Source organism: Syngnathoides biaculeatus, chromosome 7 (assembly GCF_019802595.1).
Source record: "Syngnathoides biaculeatus isolate LvHL_M chromosome 7, ASM1980259v1, whole genome shotgun sequence".
NCBI classification, from domain to species: Eukaryota; Metazoa; Chordata; class Actinopteri; order Syngnathiformes; family Syngnathidae; genus Syngnathoides; species Syngnathoides biaculeatus.
Window position 1 is genome coordinate 23,127,113 of NC_084646.1, and position 21,384 is coordinate 23,148,496.

Sequence of the window (21,384 nt, forward strand, 5' to 3'; positions counted from 1 at the left end):
TGCAATTGTCGCCAATAGACGCTGTACAGACGTTCAATTTTACCAGGTCAAGGTGGTCCTAGTTCTGCCGCAGGGTTGCTTTCATGTTGTCTGTACGTACTAAAACACGGCGCCCCCTAGCGGATAATACAAGAACTACAAATTTTAAAGAAAATTCATATTTTTTTATACAATGCAGCTTTCTTCCCCGGGCCGTACCAAACCACCAGACGGGCCGGATCCGGCCCGCGGGCCGTATGTTTGACACACGTGATCTAATCTAACTGCAGATTGCTAGTTATGCTATTCTGTTTGCTGTGGTGTGATAATTTTAGTTTGGATGTGACACCGTGAGTGTGTTCAACATAGTCAGTAATCACCTGCCTACACAGGCAGTGTGTGGGGCAATGTAAGCTTGTTCTGCTTCCAGATGTAAAAAGCAATTATTCCTCACTGCATCTTGAGCGTCATCATACAGTACCTTAAATCCATGCTAAATCCTGTGCTAGCGTGCATGCTAACAGTGCAACCAGTGTGTTTATGGATACTTTATTGGACAACTCTCACAACAATTGTGAATACAAGGTATGCTGTACATTTTGGAGAAAATTTAATACTTTTAAGTCGATCTTGCAAAAATATGGTCAGATCACACAAAGGTATATTAATATTGAATCCATTATTTGCAGATTTTCGTTATTCGCGGGGGTGTAAGTCAATCGGGGGGAACACTGTACATCCTTTAAGAAAATCTTATTTTTAATTCTAAGATATTGAACATTGACATTGCAATGTAGAATCATGAAACATCTAAGATGAAAAAAATACATAAAAAATACTCAGGCTTTGTTCCCTTAAACGGCAATCTACTATCAAGTTTTCAGTTGATTAAGTTATAATTAGGAATATTTATAAGTAACAAGTAACTTGTTTTGATTTAAGACGTGTACTACCTTTTAAAGGTCAGCAGCCTTTCTTTAAATGCAGCTTTATCAACATGTTAAATTGCTACAACTTTTGACAATTGTACTCTATAAAATGTGAGCATACATGTGCCATATTCACGTTTGTATTTGTACTTGTATTGTTGGACCAAGGGTTCCTTAATTGCAAGCTGACAAGAAACAAGAGATGTCCCACTGTGTTTTACTCTATTACGATCACAGGATTTTGTCACCGGATCAGATATACTCATTTCCATGGCGACGACAACAACAATGGATAATGGGGTGATATTGGGTGTATTTTAAGAATAAAATTGGGGTAAGCATGTTGGTGGTACCTGGTGCTCGTGAGAGGCCTTTCGTTCAAGCATTGCTCATGGTATGTTCACATACTTTTAATAGGGTATGGCTCGAAAGAAGCCAACAAAACATTATGGACCCTAGCAAGCTAGTGCTGGCACTCACATGTGTACGTAAACATTCTATTCTGTTGAACATTCTGTCGAATCATGCAAGCGAATAATTCAGAAGATATTTAGTATACACTTCACAATTAAGTAAATGAACAAGTTATTTAGATAGACACAATGCCCCATCTTGTGATTGGACAAGTAATTGGTTATTGTTTTTTTTAAACTCACTGATCAGTAACTGCCCCCAAAAATCCTGATTGTGTAAAGCTTAATTATAATGCTTTCAGCGGTTTTTGCAGGTTTGAACAGAGATTGTTTTGATAAGGTTGTCCACGCTACTGGAACTTTTTCAAAAAGGTAAGCCATTATTTTTCATAAGGCCACTTGTTGCGCAAATGTCTCCTTCAGTTCTAAGGTACGTACGGTTATATGACCTGGAATGAAAAGTTTTCAGGCTCAAGCAGAGCAGTTAGAGTAACTATTGTGCAATCTACAAATGGTGGGTATGAGCCAATTGGTTGAGTCTGTATCCAAAGCATTCCTAATCAAAAGGCACAACCCTGATCAGCTGAGATAACGCATGAAAGTATTTCCCTCTGAAGTCTTCACATGCTCCGACTCGCTCCATCCTCCCTCACCCCTGCATATGTTCAACTTCAGAGATACAAAAACATGTGCAGAGGCGTGTCTTTTTTATGAGGTCTAATTATAGCGCTACGGTTTGTTGATGACTCCTAATGTTTGGTGGTAGGCATTAAATGGCTGCTGATATCAGGCTGGGCTGGAGCCTGGAACACATCCCGGGGTCGCTGCCGATGAAAAGCTTGTTTAATGTGTTTTTGATGAAGCGAGGGTGTGCCGGGAGGGGGGAGACAAACCACTTCCAAATTTCCCATTAACGCAGCCAAGAAAGTCCCACGGCAGCGCCAACAATATACAGTTCAAATCCTGATCTGCGTGTGTACAAAACACACAGCTTGAATGAAAACAAATAGTGTGGGGGTGATGTCAGAGGCGCCAAGTGCTGACATGGCCTTGTATCTCTCTAGCTTCAGGTCTCATCTTACAGTATAATCTCACAAACAAACAAATAGCACTTTTGTGTGCATGGCTGTTTCGGTCAAGAGTCAAAGCTTGTAATTAAAAAGGTGCTGAATCATCACAGGTCCATCCAGGACAACTATCAGCGCGCCGTCTCACAATCACATGGCACACTTTTTGGGTAAGTGTTTCTCGAGGTCAGTAATGGCACGAAGAGTTATCATCAGTTATCCAAAGTAAAGAAACTTCAAAATTTAAATCACTTTACTCTAGAAAGTCTCACATATTGGAGTTCTGCAAGGCAGCAAAGGGGGATGAAGTGTCGAAACACAGAGACGATGGAGAAAGATCTCAAGAAGCTTCACTGAGTAGTGCAGACTGCACTGCAAACTGAAGGAGTTTGACGTGTATGTACGTATTACACACAGACACCCGCACATACACGCAAACTCTGAAAGGTTTTCTAAAAATTGAGGGTTCCCTTCAAGATCAATTTTTTTTTAGTTTTTGTGATGCCTGAAGATTTTGACGCTTGAGACGATTAAATTCTAACTATTGCCATTATCCCGTGCATTATGTTTGCCCTTTCGGTTAGTACAAATGTAGACACAATCCAATTAGCGATAAATATTTTTACAAATTATATATGATTGTAGTAAGTCATTTAGCCCCTGAAATGATCAAATTCAGATAATTAAAAAAAAAGAAAAAAATAATAAATTATATGCCAAACTTTGAAAAGCAGCTCACTTTGGGAGACCTCAGTTCAGGGAGCATCAGATTAGCTTTCAGTTAAGAACATGACACATCTATATACACAGACACACAAACACACACGCACTTTCAGAGTAATAAAAACAGCAAAAATTAAATCAATTAATCATCAACTACCATATTTTCACAGCTGTAAGGGGCACTTAAATGTCTTGAATTTTCTCAAAAACGGACAGGGTGCCTTATAATGTGGAGCCCCTTATACGTGATTCGTTGTCCAAAATTTGTAACCAACTGGAAGCATTTCCTGCTGACATGCTAGTTATATAAAGGAAAAGCGGACCTGTGAGGGGACAGCATGTGGAAGTTACAGGAGAAAATGTGGGTGTGGAGAGGACGGTAAAGGCACGCCCACCAGAAGGTACATAATGCGGTATGTGTTTTGTGCTAAACAACATATATTTGGCTAAGGTCCCCCAAAAATGGTACCAACAAAACGATATGTTTACAAAGAACAAACGGGCGCCGTGAATAAACAAGCACAGCTAATGGACTCAGAGCTTGCTGCTATACTGGGAGCCTACAAGGTGAGGTGGCCCAAGTTGGGAGAACAACACGAGCAATGAATTAATGACAAATGGCGAACACAACGTTATAAAGAGGCAGCGAGTTACGCCACAATTTCTGAAAGGATTGTGGATGTTTGGGCTAACATGTCTGCTTCCACTTGAAGTAGGAAAATGAGCTTTTACAAGTCGAGAAGACCAAGCTGAATTTCCGTGGAAACAAAATAAGGTGGCCCAAGTTGGAAGAAAAAAACGAGCAATGGATTAACAAAGAACAAACAATCGCCGTGGGAAAAAAAAAACAAAACAACGAAGCAACTTCACTGGTTGGTCAGAATTGAGCTGTCAATCATTCTCGCGAATCCGTGCATATCTTCAGGTGATTTAACACAGATGTGCCTTTCTGACTTGCATACGCTTGACTTGGGACGTTGTGAGTTGACGGGGAGAATACTTTGAAGAACTTTTCAATTCCACCAACATGTCTTCCCATGAGTAAGCAGAGTGGGGGTTTTCTGAAGCGGGCTCTCCTATCTCTGATGTGAGGTCACCAAGGTGGTTAAAAAGCACCTAGGTGGCAAGGCCCAGGTTGTGGATGGGATTCACCCAGAGCTACTAAAGAACCTCAGATTCAGGAGAAGCAATGTAGTTCTCGTCCTGGATGTGGAACAGTGGACCAGCTCTTGACCCTCGGCAGGGTTCTTAAGGGTGCATGGGAGCTCGCACAAGCAGTCTGGATGTGTTTTACAGACTTGGAGAAGGCGTTCGACCATGTCCCGCGAGGAGTCTGTGGGAGAATGGGGGGGTGCTTCAGGAGTATGGGGTACTGAACCCCCCTGACATGGGCTGTTCGGTTCCTGTAAAAGACCGGTGTCAGAGGAGTTTGGTCCAAATTGGTGGAAGTAAGTCAGCCTCATTTCTGGTGAGAATACGACTCCGCAAAGGTTGCCCTTTGTCACCGATTCTGTTCATTAATTTTATGGACAGAATTCCTAGATGCAGTCAAGGCATAGAGGGGATCCAGTTTGGTGGCCTCAGTACTGCATTTCTGCTTTTTGCAGATGATGGTTCTGTTGGCTTCTTCAAGCAGTTACCTCCAACTCTCACTGGATTGGTTCGTAGCCAAGTGTGACACGCCTGGGATGAGAATCAGCACTTTCAAATTTGAGGCAATTGCAAAAGGGTGGAATGCCCACTCCAGGTCAGGTATGAGATCCTGCCCTATGTGGAGGAGTTCAAGTATCTTGGGGTTTTGTTCACGAGTGAGAGAAAAATGGAACGCAAGATTGACAGGCGGATCGGTGCAGCATCTGCAGTGATGCGGACTTTGTATCGGTTTGTTGTGATAAAGAAAGAGCTAAGTCGAAAAGCGAAGCTCTCAATTTATCGGTTGATCTACGTTCTTACCCTCACCTATGGTCACGTACTGTAGGTCATGACCAAAATACCACAGTGTCTGCGCTTTCTTTGAGAGATAGGATGAGAAGCTCGGTCATCCAGGATGGGCTCAGAGGAGAGCCGCTGCTCCTCCGAATTGAGAGGAGCAAGATGAGATGACTGGGGCATCTGATTCGGATGCCACTCTGACGCCTCCCTGGTGTGATGTTCCAGGCGCGTCCTACCGGAAAGAGACCCCGGGGACAACCCAGGACACACTGGAGATATTACATCTCTCAGCTGGCCTGGGAATGTCTCGGGATCCTCCCAGAAGAGCTGGATGAAGTGGCTGGGTAAAGTGAAGTCTGGATGTCCCTGCTAAAGCTACTGCCCCCATAACCCAACCTTGGATAAGCGGTAGAAGATTACTGGATTGAAGGATGGTTTTCAATTTTTTACTATTAACAATAGCTAATAATTGTAACTGTGGCAGTATGAGTAGTCGGCAGTAAGATGGTATTTCCCAAGATTTAATTCCCAAATTCATTTCCTACTAACTAATAAACCATTTTTTGCGTTTGGTGTAGGCCTGGTTTGCACCTCAATAGTTTTCCTCTTGATCTTCTTCTGGTGTTCCAGACGTTCCTTCTCTTTCTCCACTGCTCGAGTGGACTCTCTTAGCCTCTCCAGGTCCTGTTGGTACATCTCCCTTTGCCTCTCCAGCTCCACCCTCTCTTCAGCCAGCCGCTCCTGTACCCATTTTTTTATGGTTAAGGTCCAACTCACACAACCATTACAACTGTCAGGTAGGTCTGACCACTTTACCTCCAGCCGCCTACATTCATCCTCCCTTTCCCGCAGCCTGGCCTCTGTCGCCTCCACTTGTTGGCGGTGCTTCCCTCGCTCCTTCTCCCAGCGCTGCCGTTCCTGGCGATGCTGAGACTGCAGTTTGTGGAAGCTGGCGAGCTCCTCTCTCTGCAGAGCCAGTGTACGCTGCTTCTCCTGTTCCAGGAGCACGTTCCCGCGGTGGCGCCCAGGCAGAGACGCACGCTCCGTCAGAGAGACACGCTGGAGCTCAATTTGACTGTCTTGCTGTGATATGATAGCCTGACCATGGAGACAGAATAAAATTGATTCTATAGATTCACAAAATATTCAAAATAGAAATGTTACACACAATTGCTAATTATTTGGAGCGTGAAATGTTAATACCATATTCACCTGCAATAGACAGATATTCGATACATGAGCTGTCTATGTTTGCCTTAATAAGATGCAAATTACACTACTAGAGAAGTCCTAGTTTAAAAGTTTGTGGCTGTAGTTTGGAGATGTGTAGCACTAAACAGTATTGTTTAACGTTGTACACACCGCAAAGTACAATTACAATATTAAAGATGGATCAATATTAGTGCCTGAGTATTGGATTACATTTGATTCTACTAATGTTGAGTCAGTCTCCTGTAAATGCACAACACATTCATCCATCCATTATCTACTGCTTTTCCGGGTCAGGTCACGGGGGAAGTAGCTTCAGCAGGGATACCCAGACTTCCATTTCCCCAGCCACTTCTTCCAGCTCTCCCAGAGGGATCCCGAGGCATTCCCAAGCCAGGTGAGAGACAGTCTCTCCAGCGTGTCAAAAGTCGTCCTCAGGGTCTCTTTCCGGTGGGTCATGCCCAGAATACCTCACCAGGGAGGCGTTTGGAGGCACCCAAATCAGATGCCCACCCACCTCATCTGGCTTTTCTCAATGTGGAGGAGTCGCGGCTCGACACTGAGCCCCTCCTGCATGACCAAGCTTCTCACCCTATCTCTCAGGGAGAGCCCGGACACCCTGCGGAGGAAACTCATTTCGGCTGCTTGTATCCGGGATCTTGTTCTTTTGGTCACAACCAACAGCTCATACCCATAGGTGAGGGTCGGAAGGTAGATTGACTGGTAAATGGAGAGCTTCGCCTTTCGACTAAGCTCCTTCTTTAGCACAACGGACCGATACAAAGTCCACATCACTGCAGATGCTGCACCGATCTATCTGTCAATCTCTTTTTCTTCTTCTTTTTCTTTCGGCTTGTCCCGTTAGGGGTCGCCACAGCGTGTCATCTTTTGCCATCTTAGCCTATCTCCTGCATCTTCCTCTCTAACCCCAACTGCTCTCATGTCTTCCCTCACCACATCCATAAACCTTCTCTTTGGTCTTCCTCTCGCTCTTTTGCCTGGGAGCTCCATCCTCAGCATCTTTCTACCAATATACTCACTCTCTCGCCTCTGAACATGTAAAAACCATCGAAGTCTGCTCTCTCGAATCTTGTCTCCAAAACATCTAACTTTGGCTGTCCCTCTAATGAGCTCATTTCTAATCCTATCCAACCTGGTCACTCCGAGCGAGAACCTCAACATCTTCATTTCTGCCACCTCCAGTTCTGCTTCCTGTCAATCTCCTGCCCCATTTTTCCCTCACTCGTGAACAAGACCCCAAGATACTTGAACTCCTCCACTTGGGGAAGGATCTCATCCCCGACCTGGAGAGGGCACGCCACCCTTTTCCGACTGAGGACTATAGTCTCGGATTTGGAGGAGCTGATTCTCATCCCAGCCGCATGACACACAGCAGTTATTTGCTCCAGTGAGAGCTGGAGATCACGGCTTGAGGAAGCCAACAGAACCACATCATCTGCAAAGAGCAGAGATGTGATGCTGAGGCCACCAAACCGGACACCCTCTACGCCTTGGCTGTGTCTAGAAATTCAGTCCATAAACGTTATGAACAAAATCGGTGACAAAGAACAGCCTTGGCGGAATCCAACTCTCACCTGAAACGAGTCCAACTAATTGCCAGCAATGCAGACCAAAGTCTTACAGCGGTCGTACAGGGACTGAACAGCTCATATCAGGGTTAGGTACCCCATACTCCCAAAGACCCTTCCCCACAGGACTCCCAAAGCTACACGGTCGAATGCCTTCTCAAATCCACAAAACACATGTAGACTGGTTGGGCGAACTCCCATGCACCCTCGAGGATCCTGCCAAGGGTGTAGGGCTGCTCCACTGTTTCACTGCCATGACGAAAACCACATTGCCCCTCCTGAATCCGAGGCTCAACTTCTCGACGGACCCTCCTCTCCAGTACCCCAGAGTAGACCTTACCAGAGAGGCTGAGGAGTGTGATCCCTCTATAGTTGGAACACATCCTCCAGTCACCTTTCTTGAAAAGGGGGACCACCAGCCCAGTCTGCCAATCCAGAGGCACTGTACCCGATGTCCAAGCGATGTTGCAGAGGCGTGTCAACCAGGACAGCCCCACAACATCCAGAGGCTTTAGGAACTCCAGGCGAATCTCATCCACCCCTAGGGCCCTGCTGCCAAGGAGATTTTTAACCACCTCGGTGACCTCAACCCCAGAGATAGAAGAGCCCGCCTCAGAGCAGCCAGACTCAGGGAAGGAGTGTTGGTGGAATTGAGGTCTTCGAAGTATTGTCCACACCAACTCACACATCCCGAGTTGAGGTCAGCAGCTCCTTGTCCCACTATACACAGTGTTGATGGTGCACTGCTTCCCCCTCCTGAGACGCCGGACGGTGGACCAGAATTTCCCTTAAAGCCGTCCTGAAGTCGTTCTCCATGGCCTCACCGAACTCCTCCCGCGCCCAGGTTTTTGCCTCAGTGACCACCAAAGCGACATTCCACTTGGCCAGCCGATACCTATAAGCTGTGTCGGGAGTCCCACAGGCCAAAAATGCCCGATAGGACCCCTTCTTTATCTTGACAGCATCCCTCACTGTTGGTGTCCACCAACGTATTTGTGGATTGCCGACACGACAGAAACCGACCACCTTACAGCCACAACTCCAGTCGGCTGCCTCAGCAATGGAGGCGCGGAACATCGTCCACACTGACTCTATGTCCCCCACCTCCTCCAGGACGTGAGCAAAGTTCTTTTGGAGGTGGGAGTTGAAATTCCTTCTGACAGGGGAATCTGCCAGCCGTTCCCAGCAGACCCTCACAATAGGTTTGGGCCTGCCACGTCGGACTGGCATCTTCCCCCACCATCGGAGCCAACTTACCACCAGGTGGTGATCAGTTGACAGCTCCGCCCCTCTCTTCACCAGAATGTTTAAGACATGCGGTCGCAAGTCCGATGACACGACCACAAAGTCAACCATCGAACTGCGACCGAGGGTGTCCTGATGCCAGGTGGATATGTGAACACCCTTATGCCTGAACATTGTGTTTGTTATGGACAATCCGTGATGAGCACAGAAATCCAGTAACAGAACACCACTCGAGTTCTGATCGGGGGGGCCATTCTTCCCAATCACGCCTTTCCAGGTCTCAATGTCATTGCCCAATTGGGCATTGAAGTCCCCCGCCAGAATGATGGTTAGCTCTCCAGCACTCCCTCTAAGGACTCCAAAAAGGGTTAGTACCCTGCACTGCAATTTGGTGCATACGCACAAACAACAGTCAGGACTCATCCCCCTACCTGCAGGCAGAGGGAGGGTACCCTCTCATCCACCAGGGTAAACCCCAAGGTACAGGTCCCAATCCGGGGGGCAATAAATATACCCACACCTACTCGGCGTCTCGCCCCGTGGGCAATCCCAGAGTGGAACAGAGTCCAACCCATCTTAAGAAGAGTGGTGCCAGAGCCCAAGCGGTGCATAGAGGTGAGTCCGACTATATCTAGTCGGAACTTCTCGACCTCACGCACCAACTCGGGCTCCTTCCCTGCCAAAGAGGTGACATTCCATGTCCCTAGAGCTAGTTTCTGTAGCCGGGGATCGGATCTCCAAGGTCCCCGCCTTTGGCCACCACCCAGCTTACATTGCACCCGACCCCTATGCCCCCTCTCACGGGTGGTGAGCCCATGGGAGCACAAAACATTATTACCATAGTTTTCAGACTATAAATCACTGTTTCTTTTCATAGTTCGGCCGGACGTGCAACTTATATTCCAGAGCAATTTATATGTGAAACGACTAAGATATTATATCCATCTATGCATCCATCCATTTTCTGAGCCACTTATACATTATTTTCACACTGACAACCCCAAGAGGGGGATCTAGTCCTGTGTATCTGTATCTGCTACGTCTGCACCTCTGAAAATTTTGCATTTCAACATTACCGGTAACTTATAAAAACAACTGAGAAGGACTGAACGAAAATTGCACTGAAGATAAAAGCATATTCTGCAGATTACAAGCTGCAAGTAGCGAAATATGCAGCAACACAAAGTATCCGGATGGGTTCTTTAGAGCACGAAAAGCTCTGCTTGTGATGGATAGCATGCGAACACACAACGCCACAGTTGAAAAATAAATAAAATATTTTCAACTCCATAATTGTCATCATCCATGGAGGCTAAACCAAAATACTCCATCCATTTGATATCTCCATGAATGTGAGCTTTAAGGCAGTCTTGCGTAACCTGTGTGAGCAGTGGATGATGGATGGAGAGCACAGCTACAGCTTCAGCTTCACAGCAACCGGGTGAATGTGCCGTGCAACTTTCTGAGAAATCATCGGATAGATTCCCAAGTATGGGCATAGGTGACAACCAAAACCCTCTTGTCAGCATTCAGAAAGGCTGGAAGAGGCTAGTTGTAACTGCAACTGACGATCAGTGTGACGAAAGCGACGTAGTAGAGCAACCGCCCCGTGGTCTCCCACTGGAGTTGGGGGAGTTTAGAAGTGACACCAAGGATGAAGATTTCATTGGATTGATTGATGTGGAGTGACACTGATGGTTTGCTATGCTTGTTAGAATGTTATTTATGTATTCATGCATGTTCTTCAGTATTCTGAATAACTGTTAAACTACGTTAACATACCAGGCACATTCTCAGTTCGTTGTTTATGCATCATTCAATGTTAGCAATACCTATTCAGCCTGTTCTCTATTCTATTTTCATTTTAAATTGCGTTTCAAGATTAAACGTCTGTTCTTTGTGTTAGGTTTTATCAAATTACATTTCCCCTCAAAATGCAACTTATACTCAGGTACGACATATATATTTTGTCCTTTATCATCCATTTTTTGGCTGGTTCAATTTGAACCCCGGAGTGACTTATAGTCTGGAATATACAATAATCGATATTTGAGTCTGTAAAGAGAGCATACAAATATCAACTAAACATTGTAAGCGACAAGGCATCACTTTACCTGCAGACTGTAGAGCCTTTGAGAAAGTTTTAATACTTTGTTGAAGAACTGTAATGGAAAAGGAGGAGGGTAACATAGATAAGACCAGTACATATAAAAATAACATTTGACAGATTCATTTATGAACACCCAAATCCTGCAATGTTATTTGTAAGTAAGTAATAGAAAAAAACAAATAAGTGCAAACCTCTGCCTCAGGGAATGAGCTGGACCAGATCCGGATCCATCTTGTTGGAGTCCAGCAGGTCTCATCAACCTGGGCAACATCAGCCCAATCGAAACAGGTTATCATTTCTTTTGTGCATCATCTAATATTGGTCTTAAATTCTTCTTATTCTTTTCTAATGGAAAAGGCCAAAAAATGACTATTTGGCATACAATGACCACTGTGATCAGTTCCAAAGACAATATTTAGCTAAATACTCTAACAGCTTGTCAAACATTTGTCGAATGATGGCTTGTGTGTCTTTGACAGGAAGAATCAACAAGAAAAATATTCTCAACCCCTACATTTGTGCATAAAGAAAATAAATAATCCCAACATCATCAGACTGTGAGATTTTTGTTGTGCCCAAAGTGATAACGTGTCACTTTTAGTTTGTCGGACCTACCGTCTGCTCCAGAGTTTGGCAACCGCAGAGATCTTTGAGCTGAGGGTCAGAGCTGGCCCGCTGGGTTCGTTCTCTGTTTCTGGACTCACCAGAAAAGTTCTTCTTCATATTGCCATCTAGCAGGGGAACACCAAGCCACAGATACAAACAATGACCAAAAAAAACAAAAACACAGTAAGACCAAACAGACGATAAAACAGATAAATTAACACTCACACAATCTGCATAAAGACAACAAATGAATGTGTTATACTAAGAGTGTCAATACCATGTCTTTTTTTGTTGTTGTTTTTTTTTTAGTTTGGTATAAATAATTTCAATCATACACACACACACGCGCGGACACACACACCCACACAAAAGTGTGTGCTGGGATCAAAATACCATTTTATTATTAATTCAGCAGCCACTCATTGCACAAAGTGCAAAGAGGTACAACCCATTAGATAGGTGGTTCCCCAAGGACACAAAGTATTCTGGACTCACTCTTAGTGAGGATGGTGGGGCTGCTGTCATAGCCCCCAAAGGTGTCTGCTCTCCTCGGTAGGAGTCCAGAGCTGCTCCCCTCAGCTTGCTGTGATGACACGACTTTGTCCCTCACTCCAGACTGGAGTAAATTCTGGAGGTTTTCCACTGAATTGACAGAAATCAAAAGTTATGGTTCGCATGATTCCACAACAATTCAGAGAATAGAGTTGATAAGAGTGCATATAACTGACTCAACGCCATGTTTGCAGAAACAAAATCCTACCCTCAGTGATGGCATCCTTAAGCAAGGCTTCCCCCTGCTGGAGATCTGAGGCATTACCCCGTAAAAGAAGCTTGGAGTGGGAAGCTGTGTCCTCCAGACCTGCCACAGACTCTGCCATGTCTGCAAAAAGCTGCAACTTCTCAGAAAGCGCCTGGACAATCACAGCATCCTTTTGGCTCAGACGTTCTACGGTGGGAGACAGATATCATAGTGAGAAATTTCCATTTCTGCAGTGGCTACCAGACTTTTTTATGCAGCATCCCCATTTTGGAGATGAATGAATTTTCAAGTTTTGAAGTGGCTGGGGAAAGGGAAGTCAGGGTATCCCTCCCAAAAAAAAGCTAGTGCCTCTATTGAAGCGGTAGAAGATGGATGGATGAATAGTGAAATCGGGCATTTCTTGGCACTTTTATGGCAGTTTATTGTAACCGTGGACTGTAGAATAAAATCACCCCCTAATCACTTTCTTATGTTTGTTCAGAAATTAGCAGTCTGTGTGTACATTTAAATCCTACTGAATAGCTGGACTACATTTTGTGTGAATCACCAGGTACAAATTCGAACTCTGTAAGAAACACTGATGATTCAAAAGTAACTCTTACTGGTTTAAAATAAATAACTACAATCTAATAACTTTCCCAGTAATGAGTTACTTTGCTCGTTACTCAAAATGGTGTCAATTTGGAGTAATGCGTTTTTGACATCACTCTTCGCCATCATGGAGGTGATAATTGGTGACTTACAATGAGCATTTTCGCCTTTGTGGCTTGGCAGCAGGGGGTGTGCAATCAAATATCATGGACCAAGCGATTGTTCAATGTGTACATTCCAGTAATGTCAAACACTTGATATTTTTCTACCAATATACAGAACAATCAGTTTCACAGCCATAACAGGTCAACGTTAATTAATTTCCATAGCAAAATACGGATGATCCGGGACATTTGGCAGCTCTGAATATGCCACAAGACTGCACCAAAGGAGCTTTTATATATATTTCCTCCCACATCCTAAAAACATGCATTAATTGGAGAGTCTAAATTACACCTTGGTGTGATTGTGAGGGTGACTGTTGTCTGTCTCTATGTGTCCTGCAATTGACTGGCAACCAGTTCAGAGTGTTTCCCCACCTCCTGCCGTTGACAGCTGGGATAGGTTCCAGCAATCTCCGCAACCCTTGTGAGGATAAGCGGCTAAGAAAATGGATGGATGAACTAAAAACAGCTAATAAATCAAAGATATATTACACTTCCGACCCCCCCCCCCCCCCAAATGCAAATACGCCATTCACAAATGCTGAAGTTTAAACAGGCAATTGTCCACTTTAGTTCATTAAATGTCAGTACCTTGAAATTCTTTGAACCGGGAAGCTCGGGCCTCCTCTTCCTCACTGAAAAGCCTGCCTTCTGTATGAGGACAGCTAAGAGCGACACAACAGAAACCATTAGTTACTGCACAATGAATGTTCTTCATATTTCTAGCATTCTGTAATGCACCTACCTTTCAACAGCTTGCCGTATGTGTGTCATCCAAGTGTTTCTTTCTTCCTTGGAGGTCGTATGGATCTCGTACATCTCAGGCTCATTGGAAGAAGCGCAAATCAGGAACATGGCTTTTTCGGCATGGGCCACCTCCCTAACAATTAACTTCTGAAGAGAGATGACTGGCGGCTTATTGTCCTAGTAGGGATAAATAATATAGAAAAAGGGCATGGATGAGGCTAGATGCAGTCGTGCTCAAAAATACTGACAAGTGGTGCCAATATTTTTAGCCATGATTGTATAAAAAAAAATCATTTTTCTTAACTGTCTGACATGAAAGTGACTAAACTTTTCCTGTTCTATCATTTAGGATTACCAATATTTGTTGCATTTATCAAATGCCAGAATAGTGAGAGAATTTTTTTTAGACAATTATATAGAAAATACAGAGTGGCACGGTGGGGTTGCTGGAGCGTGTTGGATTCACAGTTCTGAGGACTGGGGTTTGAATCCCGCCCGCACCGACTGTGTTTGCATGTTCTCTCCGTGCCTGCTTGAGTTTTCTCCGGGCACTTCGGTTTCCTCTCACAACCCAAAAACATGCATTAATTGGAGACTCTAAATTGCCTCTATTGCCTCCTGTGATTTTGAGTGTGACTGTTGTCTGTCTCCATGTTCCCTGCGATTTGCGAGCAACCAGTTTAGGGTGTCTCTTGCCCGATGACAGCTGGGATTAGCTCCAGCACTCCCGCGACTCTTGTGAAGATAAGCGGCTAAGAAAATGGATGGATAAATGGATAGAATATAGGATAGTCACGATAAAAAATATATGCATGGCTGTGGTGCTAATATTTTTAAGATGTTTCACAATGGTCAGTGAGTTCAGTTTTATAGAAGGTACAGTGAAGAAAATAAGTATTTGAACACCCTGCTTTACAGCAAGTTCTCCCACTTAAAAATCATGGAAGGGTCTGAAATTTTCATCGTAGGTGCATGTTCTCTGTGAGAAAGATAATTTAAAAAGAAAAATCCAGATATCACAATGTATGATTTTTTTAATGATTTATTTGTGTGATAAAGCTGCAAATAAGTATTTGAACACCTGAGAAAACCAATGTTAATATTTGGTGCAGTAGCCTTTACAGAGGTCAAACTTTTCCTGTAGTTGTTCACTAGGTTTGCACACATTGCAGGAGGGATTTCGGCCCACCCCTCCACACAGATCTTCTCTAGATCAGACAGTTTTCTGGGCTGTCACCGTATAACACAGAGTTTCCACCCCCTCCAAAGATTTTCTATTGGGTTTAGGTCTGGAGACTGGCTCGGCAACGCCAGAACCTTGATATGCTTCCTCCGGAGCCACTCTCCTTGGTTTTCCTGGCTGTGTCTTTCGGGTCATTGTCATGTTGAAAGACCCAGCCACAACCCATCTTCAATGCTGTGACTGAGGGAAAGAGGTTGTTCCCCAAAATCCCACAATACATGGCCGCGGTCAAACTCTCCTTAATACAGTGCAGTCGTCCTGTCCCATGTGCAGAGAAACACCCCCAAAGCATTATGCTACCAACCCCATGCTTCGCAGTAGGGATGGTGTTCTCAGGATGGAACTCATCATACGTCTTCCTCCAAACACGGTTAGTGGAATTATGACCAAAACGTTTCATTTTGGTCTCATCTGACCAAAAAACCTTCTCACATGACTCCTCTGTATCATCCAAATGGTCATGGCAAACTTAAGAGGGGGCCTTGTTATGTGCTAGTTTAATTTCTGGATTTTGGCTCTAGAGAAGATCTGTGTGGAGGGGTGGGCCAAAATCCCTCTTGCAGTCTGTGCAAACCAGGTGAACAACTCCAGGAAAAGTTTGACCTCTGTAATTGCAAACAAAGGCTACTCTACCAAATATTAACATTGGTTTTCTCAGCTTTTCAAATACTTATTCGCAGCTGTATCAAACAAATAAATCATTTAAAAAAATCCTACATTGTGATTTCTGGATTTTTCTTTTTATATTATCTCTCTCACAGTAGACATGCACCTAAATTTTAGACCACTCCATGATTTCTAAGTGGGAGAACTTGCTGTTAAGCAGGGTGTTCAAATACTTATTTTCTTCACTGTATTTACAATGGTCTGAACAGATACGCTTAATTAACACTGTGCTGGAAATTAAGGGAACAACCTCACGTGCGCTATGCATTAATTTGGAATAATGTAGTGAAGATGTTTTGACAAACTAGTTGTTCAAAGTGTGTGCATTAACAATAGATAATGTACACTGATGGAATTTTCTGAGGCAAACACATTATTCACCAAGACCGTGATATAATACTGTCTGCATTCATTGAAATGTAACTGTCCTTCCAAGCGCCTTAAAAAAAAATACAAAATCGATCTTTCAGGTATTCACTATTTTTCATCTGCATAGGAATCTATCACTATGCTTAAAAAAAAAAATACAACACAAATTGAACATGCATCAATGTATGTAGTTAATATACACAAAGCAAATTTAATTACTCACCACTGCTGCAAATATATATCTCTGATCCTTCTCTTGTAGCAGCAGTAAGACATCAGAGAGGAGAATTGCAAGAATATCTGTGAGGAACAAATAAGATTTCTTTGAATTGAGTTGCAAAGTAAGATTTTTATTGCACCACAATTCTACCTTTGAGTCGGCCAGAGGCAGCTTTCCAGTGGACGGTACCCTCATGCAAAAGGCGCCTTCGACCCTGCGCCAAGTCTTCTCGGCGAAACACTCGGCCATCTTTGATTTTCCCAAGTGCCTTTGGCTCCATCTTGTTGTGGATATCACGAAGCCGGCATGTCTTCTCGTGCAGATTAACCAAAGAGTCCACTTGAACAATGGCGTCTTTAATCAAACCTAATGCATGGTTGAGCTGCGTGTGTTCTTCAGTACCCACTGAGGAAAAAAACAAAGATTCAAATGAATCTAAATGAACATCGTGGAGGGTTTTCCTCAAAGTAAATATACAGAGGACTTGCAATAAGCACAAAGTTAATATGACAAGACCTTTTGTACTGTGCAGGATGCGCTCGACAAGTGCTGGGTACTTGGTAATGCGCTGTGTTACCAACAGAATACACTCGGGCACACCTAACCTTCGCACAATGGACAGGTTGTTGATTTTCTGAGGGGACAAATGACAATACTCCAACTACAAAGTACACAAAGATGAAATGGAACAAAGATCACAGGTATGCTTAGGCATCTCACCCGTATAATGCTGTGGAATCTTTTGTTTGTTTGCATTTGTTCTTTGTAGTAGGTGACAGCCTCAGTGTGGCGACTGCAAAAATCGCCATAGCTGTCCTTCATTTTGTCGCCTACATCACCTGAAAACTGCATTGATATAAATCCGAAAAATTATTAGAATCAAAAACTTTTTGACTTGCTTGTTTCTGTATGCCCTTTCCTTACCTGTGCAATGAGTATGTCTGCTATTCTGTCCATTATGTAGTTGCCGTCTGTGGGTGAAACAATGCTTTCTCGTCTGCGTTCTTTAAGTCGGGATAAGAAATGCATGTGGAGCTCTAGCAGGTTTTCCAAGCGCGGAAAGAGACATTCCAGTCTGCACGAATCCATCTGGAGGTTCTCCTTCAATTCTCTGATGTAAACGCGAAGCATTATCTTCAGTGTCCGCACGTGGTGCATTTCTGTCTGCATCAGCTCTGTTGTACGTGAAGTGAAATATTACATTCACGCAAAGAAAGTTTTTTTTTTAATTATTTTTAAATGTTATCACTTTGTTTTGACGTGTGCCAAGACAACATGCTGTATCGTTTATATTCACGCCAAATCATAGGGACAAACATGACAATAATAAATATTTATTTTCAAAACTGGTTCCTGTCTAAATTGAGTTACAAGTTTAGAGTACATATATCCAAGAGCCTACAGGGTTATTGTAATGGTCTAATAGTAATACATTCTCATTTGCTTTAAAGGCAACATTAAAAAAAAACAGCATCCATACAAATTCACTAACCATATATGACATCCTGTCTCTTTATGGCATCTTTAGAGTGTTGCTTAACAAACTGCTGGTCAACAGCCAAACTCCAGGACTCAACCTCTAGGTCCTGTGCATCACTCTCCAGATCTGCTCGCACTTCCGCATAGTGAGCATCTGCAAAAAGGAGTAAATACAATTATAGATTTTCTACAGTGAAGAAGTGAAACTCAAATAAGATTTGAATAATTATTTTAAACAGGGCACTCACTGTAAAAGTTCTGCCTCGTAATTAATCCATCCATTTTATGTGAAGGATTAACAAAGTATCCATTCGTAACTACCAGTAACTGAACTAGCCTTTAAGTCATATGCCAATGCTTGTATTCTTTCATCGCTTAAAAAAAAAAAAAAAAAGCACAATTGGAAAAGGATGCATGACACAAAACAGTCAAGGCAAACCAAACATGGTAAATTAAAAAAAAAAAAAAAAAAAAAAGCAAAGGCTTGTAATTTTTAAACATTAAAAGAACTATGATATTTTTGTCTTTCTTGAACATATACTGTACATAGCGACACAAGCTTTAAATTATAAAATTAAAGAATTTTTTTAAAAAGCAAAAAAATATTTACAAATACATATAAAGTAAGGAAAATTTTATTTTGTCTCTTTGTTTAAGTGGCAGTAAAGAGCATGACAAAGTGAATGACAACAGTCAAAGACCTGTAGGCCAAAAAGCCATGTCGGTAATCATCTGTTGTACAGATTTTAAAAATACAGCGGAACCTCGAGTTACGAACAAGTTGTGGGCCCCTCACAAGGGGGTAAAAACATTGTCCAGAGTATTATTTTGCCATGTTGGAAAGTCAATGTTTGAGTAGTTTAGGAAACACAGCATTGGGGGTCAGCATTGTTTAAAGTACTAATCCAGAGGAAATGTATTTTATTTGTCTATCATGCAAATGTAGCTAAAATTTCATTAAAAAAACATTTTTAAAATTCTCAACACAACAGAAATGAAAAAAAAAATTAGCACCAAAGTGCACATTTTCTTTGTAATCTGAATGCCTCCCATGGCTGTTTCAAACTGAGGCTCTGTTGAAGCTGCTTCTGTGTGACATCACACAAAGACAACCCCAGTACAGAAATGGCTTCCTACACAGACAATCATACACACGGGTGGGATCTAGAGAAGATGATGAAGTTTTTATGGAATGTGCAAATGCTGCTGGCTTCTTGTGCGTGCATAAGAGATCACACAGGTTTTGAAGCAATGAATGTTGACTGAACTCCGAGGACCTGGAACCCAGTGAGCGGCTACACATAGATTGCCGCAGCTAAATAATTAGAACATAGAGAAGGGACCCAACCCATAACACCAAGGAGAGGTGTATGCCCCTACTCGGCATAATGACAAATCAATAATCTACAGAATGCTCTGCGGAAGAGATAGGAACTATAGGGGAGGAATTTTCTTCTTTTTTCCATGTTCGAAAAACATCCCATGCTGGTGTAATTCAACCGTATATGTTCGAACCGGTGTGACGGTCTGAGCATTGAATGCAACACAAGAACGGGATTTGGCGAAACCTGACAAAGTTGACGTGGAACTTCGCACCCAAAACACAGACCGGTAGGTGCCTCAAGAAATATACGTACACTTTGTTGACGAAATAATCTAGTTCAAACACATTTCAACGTCTGGTGGTGCTTCCAGACAACAGTGAGTCGTTTGTTCTTGTTCTTGTTATTGTTGTTGGTTAGGCGGCGTAAAACAAAAATCGAAATCTTCGGTATCGTTCTGCGTTTAAAGATTTTGCCCGTATTTTAAATAAATCACCTAACACTTGAGAGCACACATCGCCGTAGTCGAATTTCAGCAAGACCTCAGCATCAACAGTACACTAATTTTATACAGTGTCCGAATTTCATCACCTCCTAAACATCCCATGGATACAGCTATTAGCTGACATATATATCTGTATTGGTATTACATTTAAAACGACGTAGATACTTGTCAATACTAAACAATTGACCCCTCTGTAGAAATTGCGTCATCCAAGTCGCTGACCAATCAGAGGCCAGAGATCTGCATAAACCACGCCCCCTTTTTTGCACCCGCCGTTCCCTCAGACAACGTTGCATGGTCCATTATAGCGTTTGTTAGCGTTTTATCACATATTTGGGTTCTTTAACAATAGATATGGTTAAGAGGTGTAGTCACGGACTTTATAATAGTGACGACAGGTGTCCTGAAAGGCTAGTTGGTGGAGTTCAATTCGTACCCTTTCCAAAACCGAAGACCCAGTACGAAAAATGTCTTCGATGGATCAAACTTTGTGGAAGATCGTATGATCAACTGAATCCATCTAAAATCAACCGGAACAGACATGTTTGCACGAAGGTAAGCCCTATATTTGATTTTCAATACATGTCTCATATAAATGAATTAGCAGTTCTTCGCTTGCATAACATAGCCAGGTGTGAATGATTGACACACTTGCTCTGTGTTGAGCGATATTTTGCGATGATCTGACTGCACAAACGTGTCTCTGTTGGCGGCTACCAAGCTAAGCTAAATCCGACTAGCGAGTCCTAAAAGCCTTCGACGTGCACCAAGACACCAAGACTGAAGGAAGGATGTTTGAGGACACTATAAAGTAGTGATTGTCGTACTTGGTCGGGACTTACGTAGGTTCGGCACTAATTCAAGAATAATTATTGAGGGGAGCGCGTGACGTTACACAAAGAAAACGAGAGAAACAACTCGTAAATCAAGCCTCGCCTTCTTTTCCTTCATACGGCGGTTCACAAATGGCTATACAGATACACATACAGATTCTGCACACAAGTGTGATATGTAACACGAAAATAGGAAACTGTCAATGATGAATTCGTCTTTGGGTTATAATACATTATATTATGTGGCTTCTCGGTCTTCCTCTCACTCCGGAAAGATCTCGCTCTAATATCGATGGTTTCTCCGTCGATATGCATGGAAATACCATTGAAATACCCCTCGCTGAAATACTTGAAGCCCTGCTGTCTGCTTTTCAACGATATTTCACTGTTAGCTAAGAATGCGAGTGAGAAATCAGCTGGTAAATCGGACAGTTTTGCTCTAGTCTTTTCTTGCTGCGCCGCCATTTTTGCTAATTGTTTGTCTGAGGTTAGCACACGTGGGGTGACGTAACTTCAGGAGGCGTGGTTAAGTGCCCTGTACGGAGGGGTCAATTGAACACGTATGTACTTACTTGCTACTGAAGCCAAGTGAACGCTGTACTGGGTTTTCAAAGCAGATGTTCACTGATATGGTGGTAAACCTCATTTAGCGCCTCACTACTGTTATTGATGGAATTTGGAGG

At 43.1% G+C, this 21,384-nt stretch overlaps 1 protein-coding gene across 3 annotated transcripts in view; it reads right to left on the reverse strand.

Moving 5' to 3' along the window:
• Positions 1-21,384, reverse strand: part of LOC133503194 (rho guanine nucleotide exchange factor 18-like) — an 81,256-nt gene that overhangs the window by 14,915 nt on the left and 44,957 nt on the right. For all 3 annotated transcript variants that reach the window (XM_061824521.1, XM_061824522.1, XM_061824523.1), the window contains 15 exons: positions 18,055-18,195; positions 17,487-17,737; positions 17,283-17,408; positions 17,079-17,196; positions 16,713-16,967; positions 16,566-16,642; positions 14,063-14,241; positions 13,909-13,982; positions 12,563-12,748; positions 12,298-12,444; positions 11,812-11,927; positions 11,388-11,456; positions 11,201-11,248; positions 5,860-6,141; positions 5,635-5,784 (listed from right to left, as the gene is read on the reverse strand). In XM_061824521.1, the coding sequence (XP_061680505.1) occupies positions 5,635-5,784; positions 5,860-6,141; positions 11,201-11,248; positions 11,388-11,456; positions 11,812-11,927; positions 12,298-12,444; positions 12,563-12,748; positions 13,909-13,982; positions 14,063-14,241; positions 16,566-16,642; positions 16,713-16,967; positions 17,079-17,196; positions 17,283-17,408; positions 17,487-17,737; positions 18,055-18,195 (2,219 nt within the window). The remainder of the gene's footprint in view (positions 1-5,634; positions 5,785-5,859; positions 6,142-11,200; positions 11,249-11,387; positions 11,457-11,811; positions 11,928-12,297; positions 12,445-12,562; positions 12,749-13,908; positions 13,983-14,062; positions 14,242-16,565; positions 16,643-16,712; positions 16,968-17,078; positions 17,197-17,282; positions 17,409-17,486; positions 17,738-18,054; positions 18,196-21,384) is intronic.